At 41.2% G+C, this 16,426-nt stretch overlaps 1 protein-coding gene across 1 annotated transcript in view; it reads left to right on the top strand.

Moving 5' to 3' along the window:
* Positions 1–16,426, top strand: part of GLG1 (golgi glycoprotein 1) — a 77,251-nt gene that overhangs the window by 28,508 nt on the left and 32,317 nt on the right. The window contains exons 2-4 of the mRNA XM_064387295.1: positions 8,897–8,929; positions 11,622–11,708; positions 15,170–15,385. Of these exons, the coding sequence (XP_064243365.1) occupies positions 8,897–8,929; positions 11,622–11,708; positions 15,170–15,385 (336 nt within the window). The remainder of the gene's footprint in view (positions 1–8,896; positions 8,930–11,621; positions 11,709–15,169; positions 15,386–16,426) is intronic.

The raw sequence follows: 16,426 nt of genomic DNA, 5'->3' as shown, positions 1-16,426 counted from the left end.
TCTGGCCATTATTAGCGGTGTCAGCTCAAGAGCTTGTGTGGCTTTTGGCTTGACATGGCTCTTCTCAGCTCCCATGTGATGTGTGTCATTATGAACTTACACTGGGACGTGTCCTATCAGTGTTTTCATTGCTGCCACCACAGCCTTGGGGAGCCTCAAGTTGCCATTGGATTCTCTGGGCAGCTGTGCAATACCTACAGCTTTTCCTGTGAGCTTGTGAATGTTGTAATAAAGAAAGGATGGGCTCAGCTGAGGAAGGGTGGTGGCTGGCCCTAGTCATTGAGCATTTGTCAGGTTTTTTTTCGTGTTTGAATAGTACTGTGATCAAATTGGCACATACAGGGGATGATAGTCAGTGATTGTAGTTAGTGTTTAAGTGAGAGAAGAACTGAAACAGTTTATTTTAGCAGCAGGGAGTTTCCCTGCTCGGGACTCATGTTCTTCACCTGCTTCTCACTGCAGAGAAGAAGCCAGTGATGTGCTGGGCCCCTGCAGATCTTCTGAAGAAAATTCCAGTGTTATATTTCAAATCCAGCTGTTAGGAGTGTCTGCACCGGCTGTACTCAGGGTGCTCCTGCTTTTGAGGGAGACTTCCCCATCACATTTCATCTCACAAGCAGGGTCCAGGAGACTTTGTACTTTCAGGAAATCTCTTGCAGGGTAATAGCACTGGAAAGCTGGTATGTAGGGTCCCTTGTAAATCCCATCCCTCTTGTTGGCATTGCCAGATAACAAAACTGATGTTGAATATTGCATGGGAATTCTGGGTGACATACACCATGCAGAAGATTAAAATAGTCCTGTTCTCATGACAGCCAAGGACTAGTGCTGGGTGTTGTGTAAGAACCTCCACAGGCTAGTTCATCCATGTGTAATGTAATATCCATCATGTTTTGGAAGTAGTGATGTTAAATGTAATTGTTCCTCTCACTACTGTCCTGAAGGAAGAAGGGAAGACTTCAAAATAAAATTGTTCTTCTTGTGGTTTGTGGTTAAGGCTGAAGTGGCTTCTTTGAGGCATTTGATTTTTATTGCCTCTAAACAGAATAGCTGGCAGGAGTTAAAAATAGCAGAGTCTGCTTCCCACCTGTTTGGATGCTGGTCTTATTTTGGTTTGGAGGTGGAATGCATGAATGTAAATGGTTAGGATTAAAGCAGTGCTGCTCGTGCTCCTGAGCATGGGCAGGAGATGCTTGTTGCGCCTTGGTGAGGATGGGCGCCTGATTGATGTGACACATGTGCCTTGCTGGAAGAGGGGGAGGAAAATGCTCCTGGGGAAGGATCCTTGGGAGCACTGGATGGCTTTCAGTGTGGAAAATTGGAGTCATGAGCCCGCATGTTGAATAACAAGGACAAATATGAGTATTGGCTGGTGGAGTGTTTCGAGCATTGTTCACTCTGCTGAATGAAGCAATAGCCCTTGGCAGGGGAGCCTGGTACTGGTTAGAGGTGCTCTCCAGCAGTGATGGTGTCACGGAGCTGTCACCAAAGGGGGGATGTCAGTGCTTCTTGGCTTTGCTCTGCAGCACAGCACTCCCTCCACTGAGCTGTGGGAGTGGGGTGATGAGTAAGCAGCGTTTGCTCTGAAACCTGCACTTCTCTGCTTTGGTACATGGAGCTTTTGGTGTGCACTGTTTTCTTAGCTCCTGTACAAAGCTAGTTTACAAAGGATTTCTCTGGTTCCACGCCATGTGCAGCCAAAACATGATTCTCTGAAGAACAAAGCATGGTTAGAATGCAGTTTTCGTCTTGGGAGACTGGGCTTTACCACTCCATGTATAACAACCTTTTATTTTGTGTTAAACTGAATATTGCTTGTGAACTCTTAGTGACTTTTTGGAAGCTTTCTATAAAGTTAAGCTCAACTTGGGGTACTATAGGGTATATACTGTCAAAAGATGTGGAGCCTCTGTACTGAGAATAAGTCGTAGAATTTTACTTACAAAGATTATGAATGTATTTGATAAAAGCTCTTCATTAGCTGTTGCACTGGAATTATTTTTTTGAGGTCTCCATTTCTTTCTTGGCTTGTTTGTCCTCTGCATCACCAGCAGGTGCAGTACAGTATTGCCAGTACTCATGCTATTGATTTTGCCTCTGTTGGAATACTCTGAAGTTTATCTGGGATGTTTCTGGTGGGATTAAGGCAGAATGCCATCCAAAAAGGTAGTTTGAATGCAAAGTTGTCTCAGCATAGCTGGTGGAATGCTTGATGCTGCAGGTGGAGATGCCACTGTGCTTTTCAGTAAACTCAGTGGTGCTGGGGGGACTCTTCCATAATCCCATCTGTACCTGGCTGAAAACTTTAAAATGACAAACAGTTTTCTGTTGATTTGCTGAGTTTTGGATGATGCAGTGAGCTCGAGTCAACTACAGGGGTGAGGAGGACAGCAGTCTCCCTGTCACCTTGGTTGGTGGGATAACAGCTCTCCTTCCCTTCTCCTTTTATCCTCCCTTGTGACTCTACTAGCATCCTTGCATGCCTTTTGATCTCTGAAGCTTTTTGCTGGTATTGTGAGAGAGCTTTCCAGGAGCAAATCCTGAAACCTCCTGGCAGGATCTGCAGCTCGGTGTCGGTGCTATGCTTAGCAGCAGAGCTCTGTTGTGGAGGAGTGTTGTGGGAAACATTATATCTGGTAGCAGTGCTGCCAAACTTAGGTGGCAAACCCATAATTTCAAGGTCTGTCTTGTTCCACAACTCATTGGGACTGCCTGGAAAGAGAGAAGGAAGAGAGGAGACTAAGAGAACAACCAAACATCTGGTGCAAATTTGCTTTGATTGTGCTGACTGTTGGAATATGCTCTGATGTGTGGATCTGTGTTGAAAGGAGAAAGGCTGAGAGGGCTCAGGGGCTTTAGATCCCCTATGCAGGGAGGCAGAAGCAGCAGGGACAAGAGCAGCTTGTGTGAGAAGGCTGTGGCACTTCCAGCACAGAGCCTCTGAGCACCCACCCTGCAGCTTTGCACGGGTGGGAGCAGCCAGCTCAGAGAAAGCGATTTGTGCTAAGAGCCAGCAAAGATACTTGCCTGGTCAGACAAAAGGAATCTGTTTCCTTAAAATTTCATCTTGGTCTGTGGTCAATTCTGCTGCACCAGAGTTAAAGCCTGAACATTTTCTGTGCTTTTCCTGCTTTGGTGTTTGGCCATGGAGGAGTCTCTGCTGTGCAGGAAAGGTACACAGCCTGCTGAGGACCTTGCTTAATGTCAAATGTGACACAAGCAAAACCACTTTTGACTTCTATCAAAGCTACAACAGAAAGAGTAGGACTTGCTGAGCTTTCGTGGTGTTTGAAGCAGATACTGAACAGTGGATCCTCAGAGTATTAGGGGACAAGGCTGCTTCATCCTTGTCTCCTTTTTACGTGGCTGCCGAGCCAGAAGGACACACATGTTGTGCTGGGGTTTTTTGATGTTGCTTTGTGTTCTCTTTTCTGAAAGTGTACTTCTCTTAATACTGTCACACCCCTGGAGGATATAAAATGTCAGCAAAGGTGGAAAAGTTTGTGGAATGTAGAATTCAGTTAAAACAGTTTAAAGAAGTAGTAGAATTTGACGTTTGGGGTGATGTGCCACTTGTGCTGTGTGTGTTGGATGACTAAAGAAATTGCTGCTGATCCTGATAGTTTGTTTTTTATGCACAAAGTTTTGTGTATGTTTTGATGTTTGTGTATAACTTGGGCTAATACATTTGCATAACTAGCAACATCTAACCAATGTGGATATAATTATTTGGGTAAATTATTTGCTGCATTGCAGTCTTTAGCTCTGTTTGTAACTGGAAAAAATTATTTATATGAAATAAGCAAAGTATATGGAAGCTAGGAGCATACAGCTTTGGTGCATGATATATCCACAGTTACCATGCTTTAAAGTGGCTCTTTTCAAAGCATGGATGGTAAATATAAAGTGTTTTTGCTGACATGACAACACGGGGTTTGTTTTTAGTACTAAGAGTTCACTGGCATTAGAGAGTATTTCAAGCTTGGCTTAACAAGTTTAACTTTCATTGCTCACTAAATGTGTAATTAAGTTACAACATCCTCTCATCTGTTTTGAACTTAAATTTCACTGGTTTTAACTTTCCTATCACACATGACTTTTTCAGGATTGCAGGATGTGTGAAAATGGTTTACTGTAGCCATATGCTTCTTGGCTCAGAACTCCAAGATGTTTCAGTAGGTTTGAAGCATGGGTGGTTGTGTGATGTGTGGTTTTTCTTTTACAAAAGCTGTGTTGATTCTTGCCTAGACTACTCTGACTACTCTATCTCCTCACGTTTCCAGAAATTCTTCTGCAGAATATTTTCTAATATGGCATTGGAAAGGGATCAGGTTGCATTGGAAAGGGATCAGGTTTGCAGGAGGGTGGCTCCACCAGATGGCTCCTTGATCCCTGCCTTGCATCTGGCCTGTGCTGTTTCCAGGTGTCCAGCAAGTCTACCTAGCTTGACACCTGAGGATTGAATCACTTTATTGTGAGTGTGCTGTCCTGGCTGTGTGTGTTTGCTGTGAAGAGATGGCTGTTGTCTGTGGGAAGGACACAGCTGAGAAGCCATTGTCCCTTTTTCAGCTCTCTGGCCTCCTCCTTAGATGCTTCTAGGTCAGCAAGCCCACTCTACCATTTCCCTACAGATCCTGGTGATAAATGTATTTGTGCAGATTAAAGTGTAAAAACCAAAACATGAGCTGCCTGCACTGTGTGTCTCTGTGCACCATGTGTAGTATGTGTAGACTGTGTGACAGTGCAGTAAACTGGGGACCACCTGCAGTCTGACTGGACTTCTGTCTTCCCTCTCTATCTTAGGAATGTAGCTGCTTTCAGTAAGATCTTTTCCTAATTGACTTGTTTGAGGTTTTTGCAATCTTCCTTTGAATTTAGGAAGAGGACATCTACTGGGTTCTTCCCATCCATAAGCCAATTGCTTTTTTATTTTGCTGTTTTGATCCATGTTGGTTCTCAATGGCTTTTGCCTGAGCAGGTCCAAAGTCTGTTGTCTTCAATGTCTGAAGATTATCCATAGTTAGTATTTGAGATATGCCTGGTTCTTGCTTTTCAACTAGTTAACTATTATTCTTGCCTTAAAAGAATATTGGAATGTCTGCCATCATCCCCATAAGAGTAGTGAAAGTTTCTGACGTTATCCCATCTTCTGCTCTCAGGAGGGATTAAATTCTGGGAATTAAGGCACTTGAGCAGTTGACTTCATACTCTTTCATTTGCGTGACTTTTGCAGGGAAGCAAAGGAATCTTAATGCTGGAGATCTAAAATAATTCCTGCAGAGTTTTCCCAAGACCTTGACTTTCACAGATCTGTAGCACAGTTTGGGTTGGAAGGGACCTTAAAGGTCATCTCGTTTCGACCTTATGTCATGGGAAGGGATACCTTCTACTAGACCAGGTTGCTCCAAGCCTTATCCATCCTGGGCTTGAGCACTTCTAGGGACAGGTCATTCTCAGCTTCTTTGGGCAACCAGCCTCACCATTCTCATCTGCATCAGTTGATCAGGATACTTAGTTTGCTTCTCAAAATCCCATGGTGTGACTTATTTTTCCTTGGGATGTGATGCAGTAAGACCAAATCAAGTGTGTTTTGTACACCAGCTGGAAGGGGCTCTGAGTGTCACTGAGGGAGTGGCTGTAACTGCACCCCAGGCAGTGTGCTGTGCCCTGGATGGTGATGCATGACACTGGTTCAGTCACCATTTCCAGTTCCTTTGGCTCCCAGCATGATGATGGCCCATTTCTGCTGCTGAAGCACCAGCACCTGGTGGCCCTTTGGGCCTGGGTCATGGTGGTGGGCTGCTCACCTTGCTGTATAGTTTTGACCTAGTTTTATACTGTTGCCAAAGCAGAGGAGTTTAGAGAGGGGTGGATGACAGTCATGGTTTTCTTCAGTGACTGAGATCTGGTGGATGGGAAAAGGCACTTTTAAAAACAAGTGCCTTTTAAAAAGGCACTTTTAAAAACACTTTAAAAACACTTTTAAAAAACTTCAGTTTGTTGGCGACAGGACTTCACACAAACCTTTGCATTTTTCTGTGGAGTTCATAACACTAATGCAATGTGATTTGTGGCTGTTGTTTGTGGTTGTATGGAAGAAAATGCTTTTTCTGTTCAGGTTTTCTTATATGTGGTACTTGTTCTGAAGCCTGCTTTCCCAGGGAGGTAGGAAGTGGTGTTCGTACTCTGGAATGTGAGTGTTAGTGCGTGAAGGAGTTTGGAGAACTTAGAGAACTGTAAAGGGAGGCAATATATTCCCACTGAAGCTGCTAAACAGCAAAAGCTTCTGTGAGCCCAGAGGCACACACATTTTCTGTAAAGGCTGTTTTTAATCCTTCCGTTTGGAGATGTATGAGGAGCCCTTCTCTCTTGCTAATCAGTGGAACGTCCTTGCCATCAGCTTTCTCTCCTAAAATGCCTTGACTAGCATGTGGTGCTGGTCTGGGCTGCTCTCTTCCTTCCCCTTGCCCTGGGGGTCTTCTCAGCATCAATGTTCCACAAGCTCACCATATGGGACTGACACAATGCAGCTTTTCTTGCTCTTCAACTTCCCTTAGTGGTAATTTGAAACTCACTTTTTTTTCATGACTCTTACTGCATATAGTTCTGAAACTGCTTGTTTGGGAAGTTTCTTGGGTGGATGTAGTGGACAGAGGGCCACAGGCAGAACATGTGTGAGTTGCACTGGGGTGTTTTTCTTCCCCTTCCTCAAACTCAGCCCTTCAGTTTATCAGACAGAAACTGAAAGGATTGTTTTTCTTGTGTTGTTTCACTAAAATAGGGAGAAGCAGGTCAGCATTGCATGGACCCACCTCTCCAACACTTCAGTAGTAAGAAGGAAGAAGGATCACAGCTCTTAGCTAGCAGGGGGTCACCTTGTTCCACATTGAAAGGATTGTTGGCTAGATAATGCACTTTGCATATTTAAGTACCGAGCTGTGAGTGAATGCAGTACTAAAGCTTAGTTAAGGTCCCAGTTAAGTTCTATTACTCTTCTCAGAAGAATAAGGCTAGATTGTGTTTCACAGAGCTGAGTTTTGCTACAGAGCATAGGGAAGTCTGGTATTTCAATGTGTAACATTTTATTGTTGTGTATTTCAAGAAAAGCTTGTTTAAGCTTCCCAAGTCAGTGAGAACAGGTATCTTATCTTTTTGGGCTCATCTTTCCAGAAAAAACCCTGAGCTTTAATCTTTGGTGGATCTGAAGCAAAGGTTACCAGGTTGGAGGGTGCAAAAATAATTGAAGTGACCCTGAAGAGTTTTGTGGGAGTGCTCTCTGACCCGTACAAATTCTCCTGCCTGCAAATGTGTTAGGAAGTCCTGTCCTCTATAGCAAAATTCCAGTGCTAGCCTATATATTTTTATAAATAAACTATCCTTGACTAAAAGACTGAGACAGCATTTTAAGTGGGGGGTGCTCTGCCTCCTGGCTTTTGGAAGTAGGCTAAAACCTTCATCTGTTGCTGAAGGATATGGGATGAGTGCAGAAAATTAAGGAAAGTACACTTTGTAAGTCACAACAGTGTTGGTCTTAGACGATGTTGTAAAATGAAGCAATTTGGGTGGCATCTTAGTTTTCAGTTGAAAGAATCAGTTCTGCAGTCTGGGGATAACTAGCAGACTTCTGCTAGCCTTTTAAAAAAAAGTTGATATCCAAATTTTCAAATTTATAATTACTTTGGGAGATAGAGTTTTAGATCATGTCAGTCTGACCAAACTGCAATTAATTACTGTAATCCTTCAGGTACCATTTTTTATGTTCAAAGCAGAGAGGTGATTTCTGCCACTTACTGCTATGAAAAATAAAAGTGCTTTAGTTAATAATGGCTGTAATTAAGAGCTTGGAAATGTTTTCCAGGCGTGCTTTTTTCCTCATAAACTTGTGTTCATGGTCCCCAAAGCAGCAATGGTACAAGTGTTGGTGTAGCAGATTGTGCAGCAGCAAATGTTGCACTGCAAAGCTGTGCTTGCTTCCAGAACTGCTGAAATGCTGGTTCTCTGATGTCAGATCCCTGAGGTCTCACATCCTCGTGTCAATGATGTGTTTAAGATTAGAGTGGTTTTGTGTCTTGTGGCTCTTAAAGCGTGTCTGGCATCTTAAGTATCAGTAGAAGCAGAGACTTCGTGAGTCAGGGTTGACTTTCCTGTGGGTGTGACAACCAGGTGATTTTGTCCTGCCTTTGTGCTGTTCTGCTGTGGAGAGGAGATAGCAGTTTGTATGATTAACTTTTTTCAAGCAACTCTTCATTGTGAGAGCTACTCAGGCTGAAAGGAGAATGGGGTGGTTTGCACTCAGAGTTCTTTCCAAAGGAACTCCCCAGGAGAATATAGGGAATATTTTGAAATGATGTATGAATATTGGATGTCACCAGTTTCTCACAGTTGAAAGTATAAATCTTGGGGCTGCTTTGAACCAGCTCTTTTTTGTACGACTGAAAGAAAAGATGTTACTTCTCAAATGGGGCATATGAACATTTCAGTCTGGGGGAAGGGAGAGGGTCTTACCATTGTCCTTCAGCTGTATGCACCAAACTAATTTTTCTTTGAAATCCTAGTCCTACTTCTTTCCATTAGGTGCTTTTTAACCTTCTTAGTTTGGGCAATCGTGGCAGATGCCAGTGCATTCATTATGCTTTTGTAGTGTCTACATAAATGCTGCTACTCTTGTGCTTTTGTTCTGTTAATACACCATAGTGTCTAAGGTACCTGTTCATTTTTGGTAATTAGGTATCATCACTCTTGTGATTCAGATTTTAAAATTTCCTGTCAATTGTGTCAAGTTGTTTATTACAGTGGAAAAGAGTTGACAGTATTTTAGTTTCAAAAGTTTAGACTCTTCTCTGTTAAATGCATCACATTGATAATAAACTGACACTCCTTTTCTTTCTCCTTTCAGCCAGATAATGAAATCTCTTCAGACTGCAATCATGTAAGTATTGCTTTGTTTATTCACTCTCTAGCTATGGCATTTGCACCTCCTATCCCTTTTGAACCTGAGGTATTTTGCATCATTTGGTACTTTGCAAAGACTATTAATCACAACACATTTGGGTTTCTGTACTGGCCTTTGGAGGAAGAACACAAGGTGACTTCTTTAACCCAGTATAACCACATTGGTCTTAATGGAGACTTCAGAGTGGAACATTTTTAAGAGCTTTATAAACTACTTCATTATCAGGGGAGGATAGCAGACGTCTTTCCTGTTTTATAATTGGGGGGTGGTTCCCGTGAGTTACTGGGAGCAATGTGATGTGTTCCTTTTAGGAAAGATGTGAGCAGTACTGAATTTAAACTCTTAATTTCAGCTGTTGACACCTTCTGTATTACGTTCACAGCTGCTAAATTCTTAGACTAGTTTGGAAAATGCTGTGGGGGTGTGATATTTAGAGGCAGTTTGAGACACTTGGCTGGTTTTAGAACAGATTTCCTCTCAGCACTGTGTTTAACAGTGAGCAAACTATTAGCCAGTTTTTGGGCTGTCAAGCTGACACTTCAAATCCCAAGACTCTCAAAAAAAAGATAAAACTCATTGCTGAGGTTGGTATTAGGGTTCTTTTGGTTTTTCTCATTTCTATTCTGGCAGCATACACCATATCAAGATCCTTAATTGCTTGGTTAGCCCTGAACACAGACAGACAAGCTCATGCCTCAGTGACAGTCTTGATTTTGGATGCTTGAGAAGCTGTATTTTGTTTTATTATTGGAAGATATATTCCAGAGATGAAGCCCAGTCATGCTGTACAACCAGTAATTTCCAACTGTGTTTATAAATTAACCTTTAGCACTGCCTGACTTCGTTGGCAGCTGTAATTCTCTGTTGTGCAGGGCTGGATCAGATGAAGGGCACAACATGTTTCTGTTTAAGTCTTTTTGAAAAAGAGAAAACTCCAGTAATTAAAATGTATCTGCCTGACATTTAAATGTGCCAGCAAAAATTACCTGAATGAAGAAGAAATTGAGAATTTTAGAAGTCAAAGTTGGATCTATCTTCTGCTAGATTAAGTGATGGCATCTCTGCTTCAAATGTTGGGTGGATGTGGATTGTGGAAGCCATTCACAAATAGGAACTGTGGGCTAAGTCTCATTTTCTCAGGCAGAAATTTAAGGGAGGTGATAAAAAACTAGACCACAGAGAGATTGTCTCTTGTCCAAATGTTTTCTTTGCCTCTCTCTGCAGTACAATTGCTGATCATCCCCTGGAAAATACAGCCTAGTGCTAAAATCAGGAGTTCTAGGCTGCAAGTTTAACCTTCTTTCTGTTCGTGGGAAGGTTCATTTGGAGACCATCATGTTTTGAGACTCTCCAAAGTGTGAGATTACAAATGCAGAGATGCATTCTCATCTTGTGTCCTCATTCTTGTACTTCCAGTTCTGTCTGGGAGAGACCTACAGTGCTCTTTGCAAGGACAGGTTCCCCATTCATTCACTTTTACCTACTAAACCTCATGTTTACAATTTACTCCGTCTATAACACCGTAGTTTACCATCACCTCCTTTTTTAACTTTTCACAGCTCCAAAATCATAAGAGGTGTGGAAGGTGGTGCAGTTATGCTGATTCTGATTTTGGTTCTCTCTCTGTGCTTCCACCTTCCTGGAGTGGGTGTAAAACTTGTGTAGAGCATGTGATTGTTTTCCCAGTGTTTTGTCTACAATTGAAATGTAAAAGTTTTACCAAATTTTATCTTTTTCGATATTAATTTATCATGAAGGCAGAGTTTTTAAAATTAATTTTTACAACTTCCTAATCTTTAAGTCAATGAAAAATGTTTAAATGCAACTTAAGTTCCTGGAAAAACAGATGATCTAATAGAGCAATCAGGCAATGCTTCAGCTATTAATTTGTTGAGGTTTCATGACCTTACCCTGTATTTTTACTTTATGGTGCCTCAGGAGGACATCTGGGACATGTGTGTGTATCTACAGGGTGTGACTTGCCCAAGACTGATTCTTGTACAATGTTCCTGTACATTGAGGCTCCTTCATGAGTTCATTGCTGGCTTCTGGAAGAACAGTTGTCCTTTCAGAGGCATTATTGCAGTCTAAGTTCTAATGTATTGTTTTGCTGTGCAAGCATAAACCTCCTGTAGATTTGAAATATGTCTGCATCCAAAAAGTTGTCTGGTCGCAGCCCTCACAGAAGGATCAAGCTGCTTTGTCTCCTGCCTTTTTTTGCTAGGTTTTTATATGGTTTTCAGCATGACATCTGCTCATATTGAAGATCTAATTTGTTCAGTTCACTTGCATCAGACACACCATGGCACACAAAGGTGTGGTGGGCTAAAGGTGTTGCTAAGTATGCAGCAGGTAGCAAGTTAAACCTTTCATTGTTTTATCCTCTCAGTTATGAATTATTCTTCATTTGTTATCTTTGCTTTTAATGAGTCAGCTCATGACCTTGCAGAGATTTCTCACAGCCTGAATTTGTTCAGTATGAGAAGATTATTGCAGAAATGAAGGGACAAAAGTGTTGTCAGGGAGACTTATTATTGATCATTTCACTGTAGAAGGATGATGATAGAGATTGGGTATGAATGATGTTTAATTGTTTTCTGAAGCAAAATATTTGTTATTCTCCATGGAAAACTCTTAAACTCCCTTTCTACAAATGCTTTCTCTGTAGCTCTTGTGGAACTACAAGCTGAACTTGACTACAGATCCAAAGTTTGAATCCGTGGCCAGAGAAGTCTGCAAGTCCACTATTGCTGAGGTAAGCCAAGGGGAAGGCCTGGCTGCTCTTGTGACATTGAAGCTTTTGTTTCTTTGTGAATTAATAGCTAATTCACTAACTAATAGCAAATTAATATGTGAATAATAATTTGGGAAAGCTCTAGAATCATATACCAAATTTGTACCTGTAATTAATTCAACCTCCTTGCTGAAGAAGCCAGGTACCTTAGTGGTACCAGGCAGAGGGATGGGAGAAAGAAATGCTGAACTAGCAACCCACCAGCTCCTCCCAGAGCTTTTGTCAGAAATTGGTTGTGAATTGGATTTGTCCCCTCCTCATCATGTGTTTGACATTTGTAAGAGTGTTGTTGGAGCAGGCCTTCTGCTAAATTTAACATAAGGCTGATTTTGGACTGTGTCTTGCTAGCAGAAGGGGTAAGCACACAGACATCAAATGAAAATCAACTTGAGGGGTTTTTTTTTTTCAAGTTTTAAAGGGTATTTACTCCAAGGAGACCATGTTAAGAACTTCTTTTTAGGTTGTGTTAGGAGTTGTTGCTCTGTGTCTCAGGCATCCACTCACCTCGGTACAGCTTCAAAGATGACTTGATCTATAATTTTTTTCCTTGTGCTCAAGCTCTTGAGGCTGTGAGCTTATGCCGGAGCTTGCTGAGCTGAGATCTCTTCCTCTGTTTGTCGTGATTTTCAGCTAGACTTCAGGGAAGCAGTGGAAGCAAGGTCTCTGCAGCTGTACAGGCTTCAGCTGACTTAATTCAGTCACTAAGCCATACTCTCAAAACCATGGTTTGTATATCCACCAATATAATGTGACCTAGCCATAAACTTGCCTTTTAAAAAAACATTTATTCTGCTCTAGTGTAAGTTGTTTAGTGTAAGGAGAGATCAAAAAAATACTTATTAGAAGAAGGCTAGAAGATCAAACAGTGGAGGACAGCTTGCATCTAAGGATTGTGTTGTAGCTGGAGTTTGGTACCTCCCAAAAGCAAACACTGCCAAATCTGTTGAATCCCACTTTTTTCCGATCATAGAAAGGATCATGTTTTTCTGTTTTTTGTCATATGGCTGCTGCAGAATTTTTACAACCAAGGCATTCTTGAAAATGCTCTTTTAATAGTCTGTTAATTACCATTTTTATACAGTGGCAGTCTGGCAATGCTGTAAACGCTGCCCTGTGAATCTGGGATATTGCATTTAAAAACAGTGGGAAGAGTATACATAATTTCAGAATTTTGTCATTTGGTGAGTGGTTTTTAGTTAAAGAAGGTTAGATAAGGAACTATAATCTCATGTTTTATCTTCTGGTGTTTAATCCTGATGCAGGTGCATAAACCACTCCTCTAATATTTTTAACGGTACTTCTACAAAACTCTTTAGAACACATATATAGTGGGCATATACTCCTCCCATACAATATTAACCTGTTCATAGTTTCCTTAAATTGCCACTAACGTGTATAGATGACTTTTTGGGTGAAGGAGCTCTGTTTAAATTATTGCTTTGCACTAAGAACAAAATACAACTAGAAGGGCAATTCCTATAAAAAGTCATTTGAGAAATGGTGAATGACCCAGCTGGGTATGGGTATGTTCTGAAAGTGCACCTGTAAATTTTATCAGCTAAATACAGTTTAAAATTCCAGTTTATTTTGTTCTCAGCTGTTGTGGCTTTTATAAGTTCTGGCAAGAGCTTTAACCTAGAATTATTGTTGGCTACCAGATAACAGTGGTTGCTTTAGAAGTGGCCTGGCAATAGCATGTTCTCTTGGTCTTTTCTGCAGTTCAGTGGCTCAGGCCATGGAGCTCTGGGGCTGTTTCCAAAGCCAGGCTCTTCCAAAAACAGCATGTTGCTGTTGTGTGCTGGTTTGGCTCATGGTACTGGAGCTGAAGTAGGGCCAAACCAAAGATGCAGCTTTCTCAGAGAGCACTTGCTCAACTCTGTCCTGTTCACCCTGCAAGGATCCTATGTGTTTTCACTTTAAAATGTATTTTACACCTTATCTGTAACAATTACATTGACTCTAGTAACTGTTTTGCTAGTAGCTATTTAGATTAAATATAAACTGTTTCACCAGCCCACATCTGCCTTCAAATAATGATGTTTAAAATGTTGAATGTTTTATTTGTCACACAGAAAGTAATGGCCTCATAAGCTGAGGCAGAGATCTGTTTTATTCATCTAGTCTGACCTGTGTGAGTCTGTCACAGGGTGCCCTGAGTTATTCTTGTTTGAATTAGAATATATCTTCCTAGAGACAGCTCTCCATTTTTTAAAATTTCCAATATAAATATTCCAACTTGGTATTTGAGCACTGATAAAATGGTTTCCTGCCTGTTCCCTTAGCACTGCCCTTGCTTGTTATCTGAAACTGCCAGAATTATTGATTGCCATAGATCTTCCTTGAGATTGATGAGCCCTTCAGTATTTTTACAGGGACAAATCTTTGGTGCAATCAAGTCAGCCCATGTATCTATTCCTTGCAAACCTGTCAGCACTGAACTTTAGTGTCTGCCTGCCAGGGGTTCTTTCTGCAGTGTTATGACTGCAGTTTTCAGCACACTCCTGAGCAGAGGCCACCAGAACTGGGCAAGTATTTCAACATGGGCTTGCCAGGGTTAAAGAGTTGTGTAGTCTCAGTGCTCCTTGGAGCGAGGCATTGCACTGCTCCTATCAAATGATTTCTCCTGGGACCATCCTTTACTGATAAGTTACCATGTTTTCCCCTTCTTTTAGAAAGACACTGTCAAAAGTGCCTGCATCTTTTACTTCCAGAGGTGGTGGGTTTGGCCTGTCTGCTTCCCTGAGCAGTGCAGGCTGTGATTTATATTGGGGACCTGTCTGTTCTTGTATGCTGCTTTTCCAATCCCTGCACAGCTTTCAGCTTTGGTTAGCTGTGATTTTTACTTTTTTTAGACCACTGAGTAAAATGGTTTTAGTACCAACAATCAGTTCATGCAAGAGCCTCTAAGAAAAGAATTTGATGAGAGTTTTCCTTTATAGTATTTTTCATCTCCTAGCAAGTTATAAACAGTTCCATAAATAGTGTTGACTTTTAAATCAGTCTCACTTCTGGCCAAAATCTTATATTGTACGAGGTCAGGTTGCTAATGGGGGTCTAAGTATGATTTAGAGATGTTGTAATATGCTCAGCTTTCTAAATAAAGGTTTGTCAAACTAGCATTTTTCCTACAAGTCTACTTGATTGCAGGGGTTCAGTGTAATTATAAAGGACGATTATTGAGCAATAGAATTTATAATCCTCAAGGTCGCTGTGTTTGCTTTTTTTGGATGCTGGCACACATGAGATTTCTCATTTCTAAAATATTTTCAATTATTCTGACTTACTGGAAATCAAACTAAAGCCTAGAGGGTTTCTTTGCTAGCAGATTTTGAAGCTACAGCTTCAAGTTTCTTTGAGGATTTTCTTATAAGGTTAAATTCATAAGCTGCAGCCACTGTAATTTTCTTTTTTTTTTTTAACAGATAAAGGAGTGTGCAGATGAGCCAGTTGGTAAAGGGTTCTTGGTGTCATGTTTGGTGGATCACAGAGGCAACATCACTGAGTACCAGTGCCATCAGTACATCACTAAAATGACAGCCATTATCTTCAGTGATTATCGGTTGATCTGTGGCTTCATGGATGACTGCAAAGCTGACATCAATCTCCTGAAATGTGGCAGCATTCGACCTGGAGAAAAGGTATCTGGAGAACATGTAGATTGCCAATAGATTTGTAAAAGTCATTCACTTCAGGAAACTGATGGGGAGGCTCTGCAGTAGTATTACTGTCTTACTTGCAACTGAGAGAATAGATGGTGTATCTCATCTCTCTGAAAAGGGTGATGTCCTGATTGTTTGCAGTTCCTTTTTAGTAAATGTGCATTCATTCCTCTGTGAGGAACTGCTATGGGGAGACTTTCATTTGTCTTTCCACACCCCACTACAAGTGATCTGGCAGGTTGACTCTTTGATGAGGCATTCTAGAGCTTGACTCACTACATTGAATCCATACAATAAATTTAAGCAGGCCTGTTGCTTGGCTTATTTCACAGTCTGATTGGGTCTGGCAGGAAGGTTATCAAGGTGATGATGCCTGTGCTATAACCCTCTCTGCTTTCTCAGGCTGTAGTTGGTAGACAGGATCAACAGCTTTTATCTGTTTGCTTCTCTGTTCCTCTGCCCCTACAAAATCAGTTGAAGGGCACAGGGTGTGTGGTATCACATTTTAGTAGTACACACCAGTACTGTCCTGGTTTTACTTAATCAGTGTTCTTTTGCCTGTGAGGCATAAGCAGAGGTTGCTGCAAAGAACAGTTTATAGTGTCTGGATGTGGAATTATTTTCAAGGGACTGTCTTTCCCTGTCTACTTCAGCATAGCTAATGCAGCAAATGTGTAGTGCTGCAGGAATGAGTGACTTTTTCTATGATAAGTTTTTATGTTTAGGGATAAAGTTAAAATTAGCCTATCAACTTTTTACAGTACTTTTTAATTACAGCTTTTATGCTTATAACAATTACTCTCATAAATGAGCTATTAATGAAGGGGTTTGTAATAAGATACATATTCTTTGGCTAAAAGCAGAAGCTTTCCTAGTTGTTTGAGATATTCACAGTTATTAGCAGCTAGTATGTTAAATTTAATTTCTAGTGTATTCCAGAAGACTTAGTTGAGCCACAGAAAGCACAAAAATAAGGACTCAGTTCTGGAAACAAGAACAAAAGTAACAACAGAAGCAGCA

This window comes from Passer domesticus, chromosome 12 (assembly GCF_036417665.1).
Source record: "Passer domesticus isolate bPasDom1 chromosome 12, bPasDom1.hap1, whole genome shotgun sequence".
In the NCBI taxonomy this organism is placed as follows: domain Eukaryota; kingdom Metazoa; phylum Chordata; class Aves; order Passeriformes; family Passeridae; genus Passer; species Passer domesticus.
Note: the sequence above shows the minus strand (reverse complement) of the source record. Positions and strands in the feature narration are given on the sequence as shown.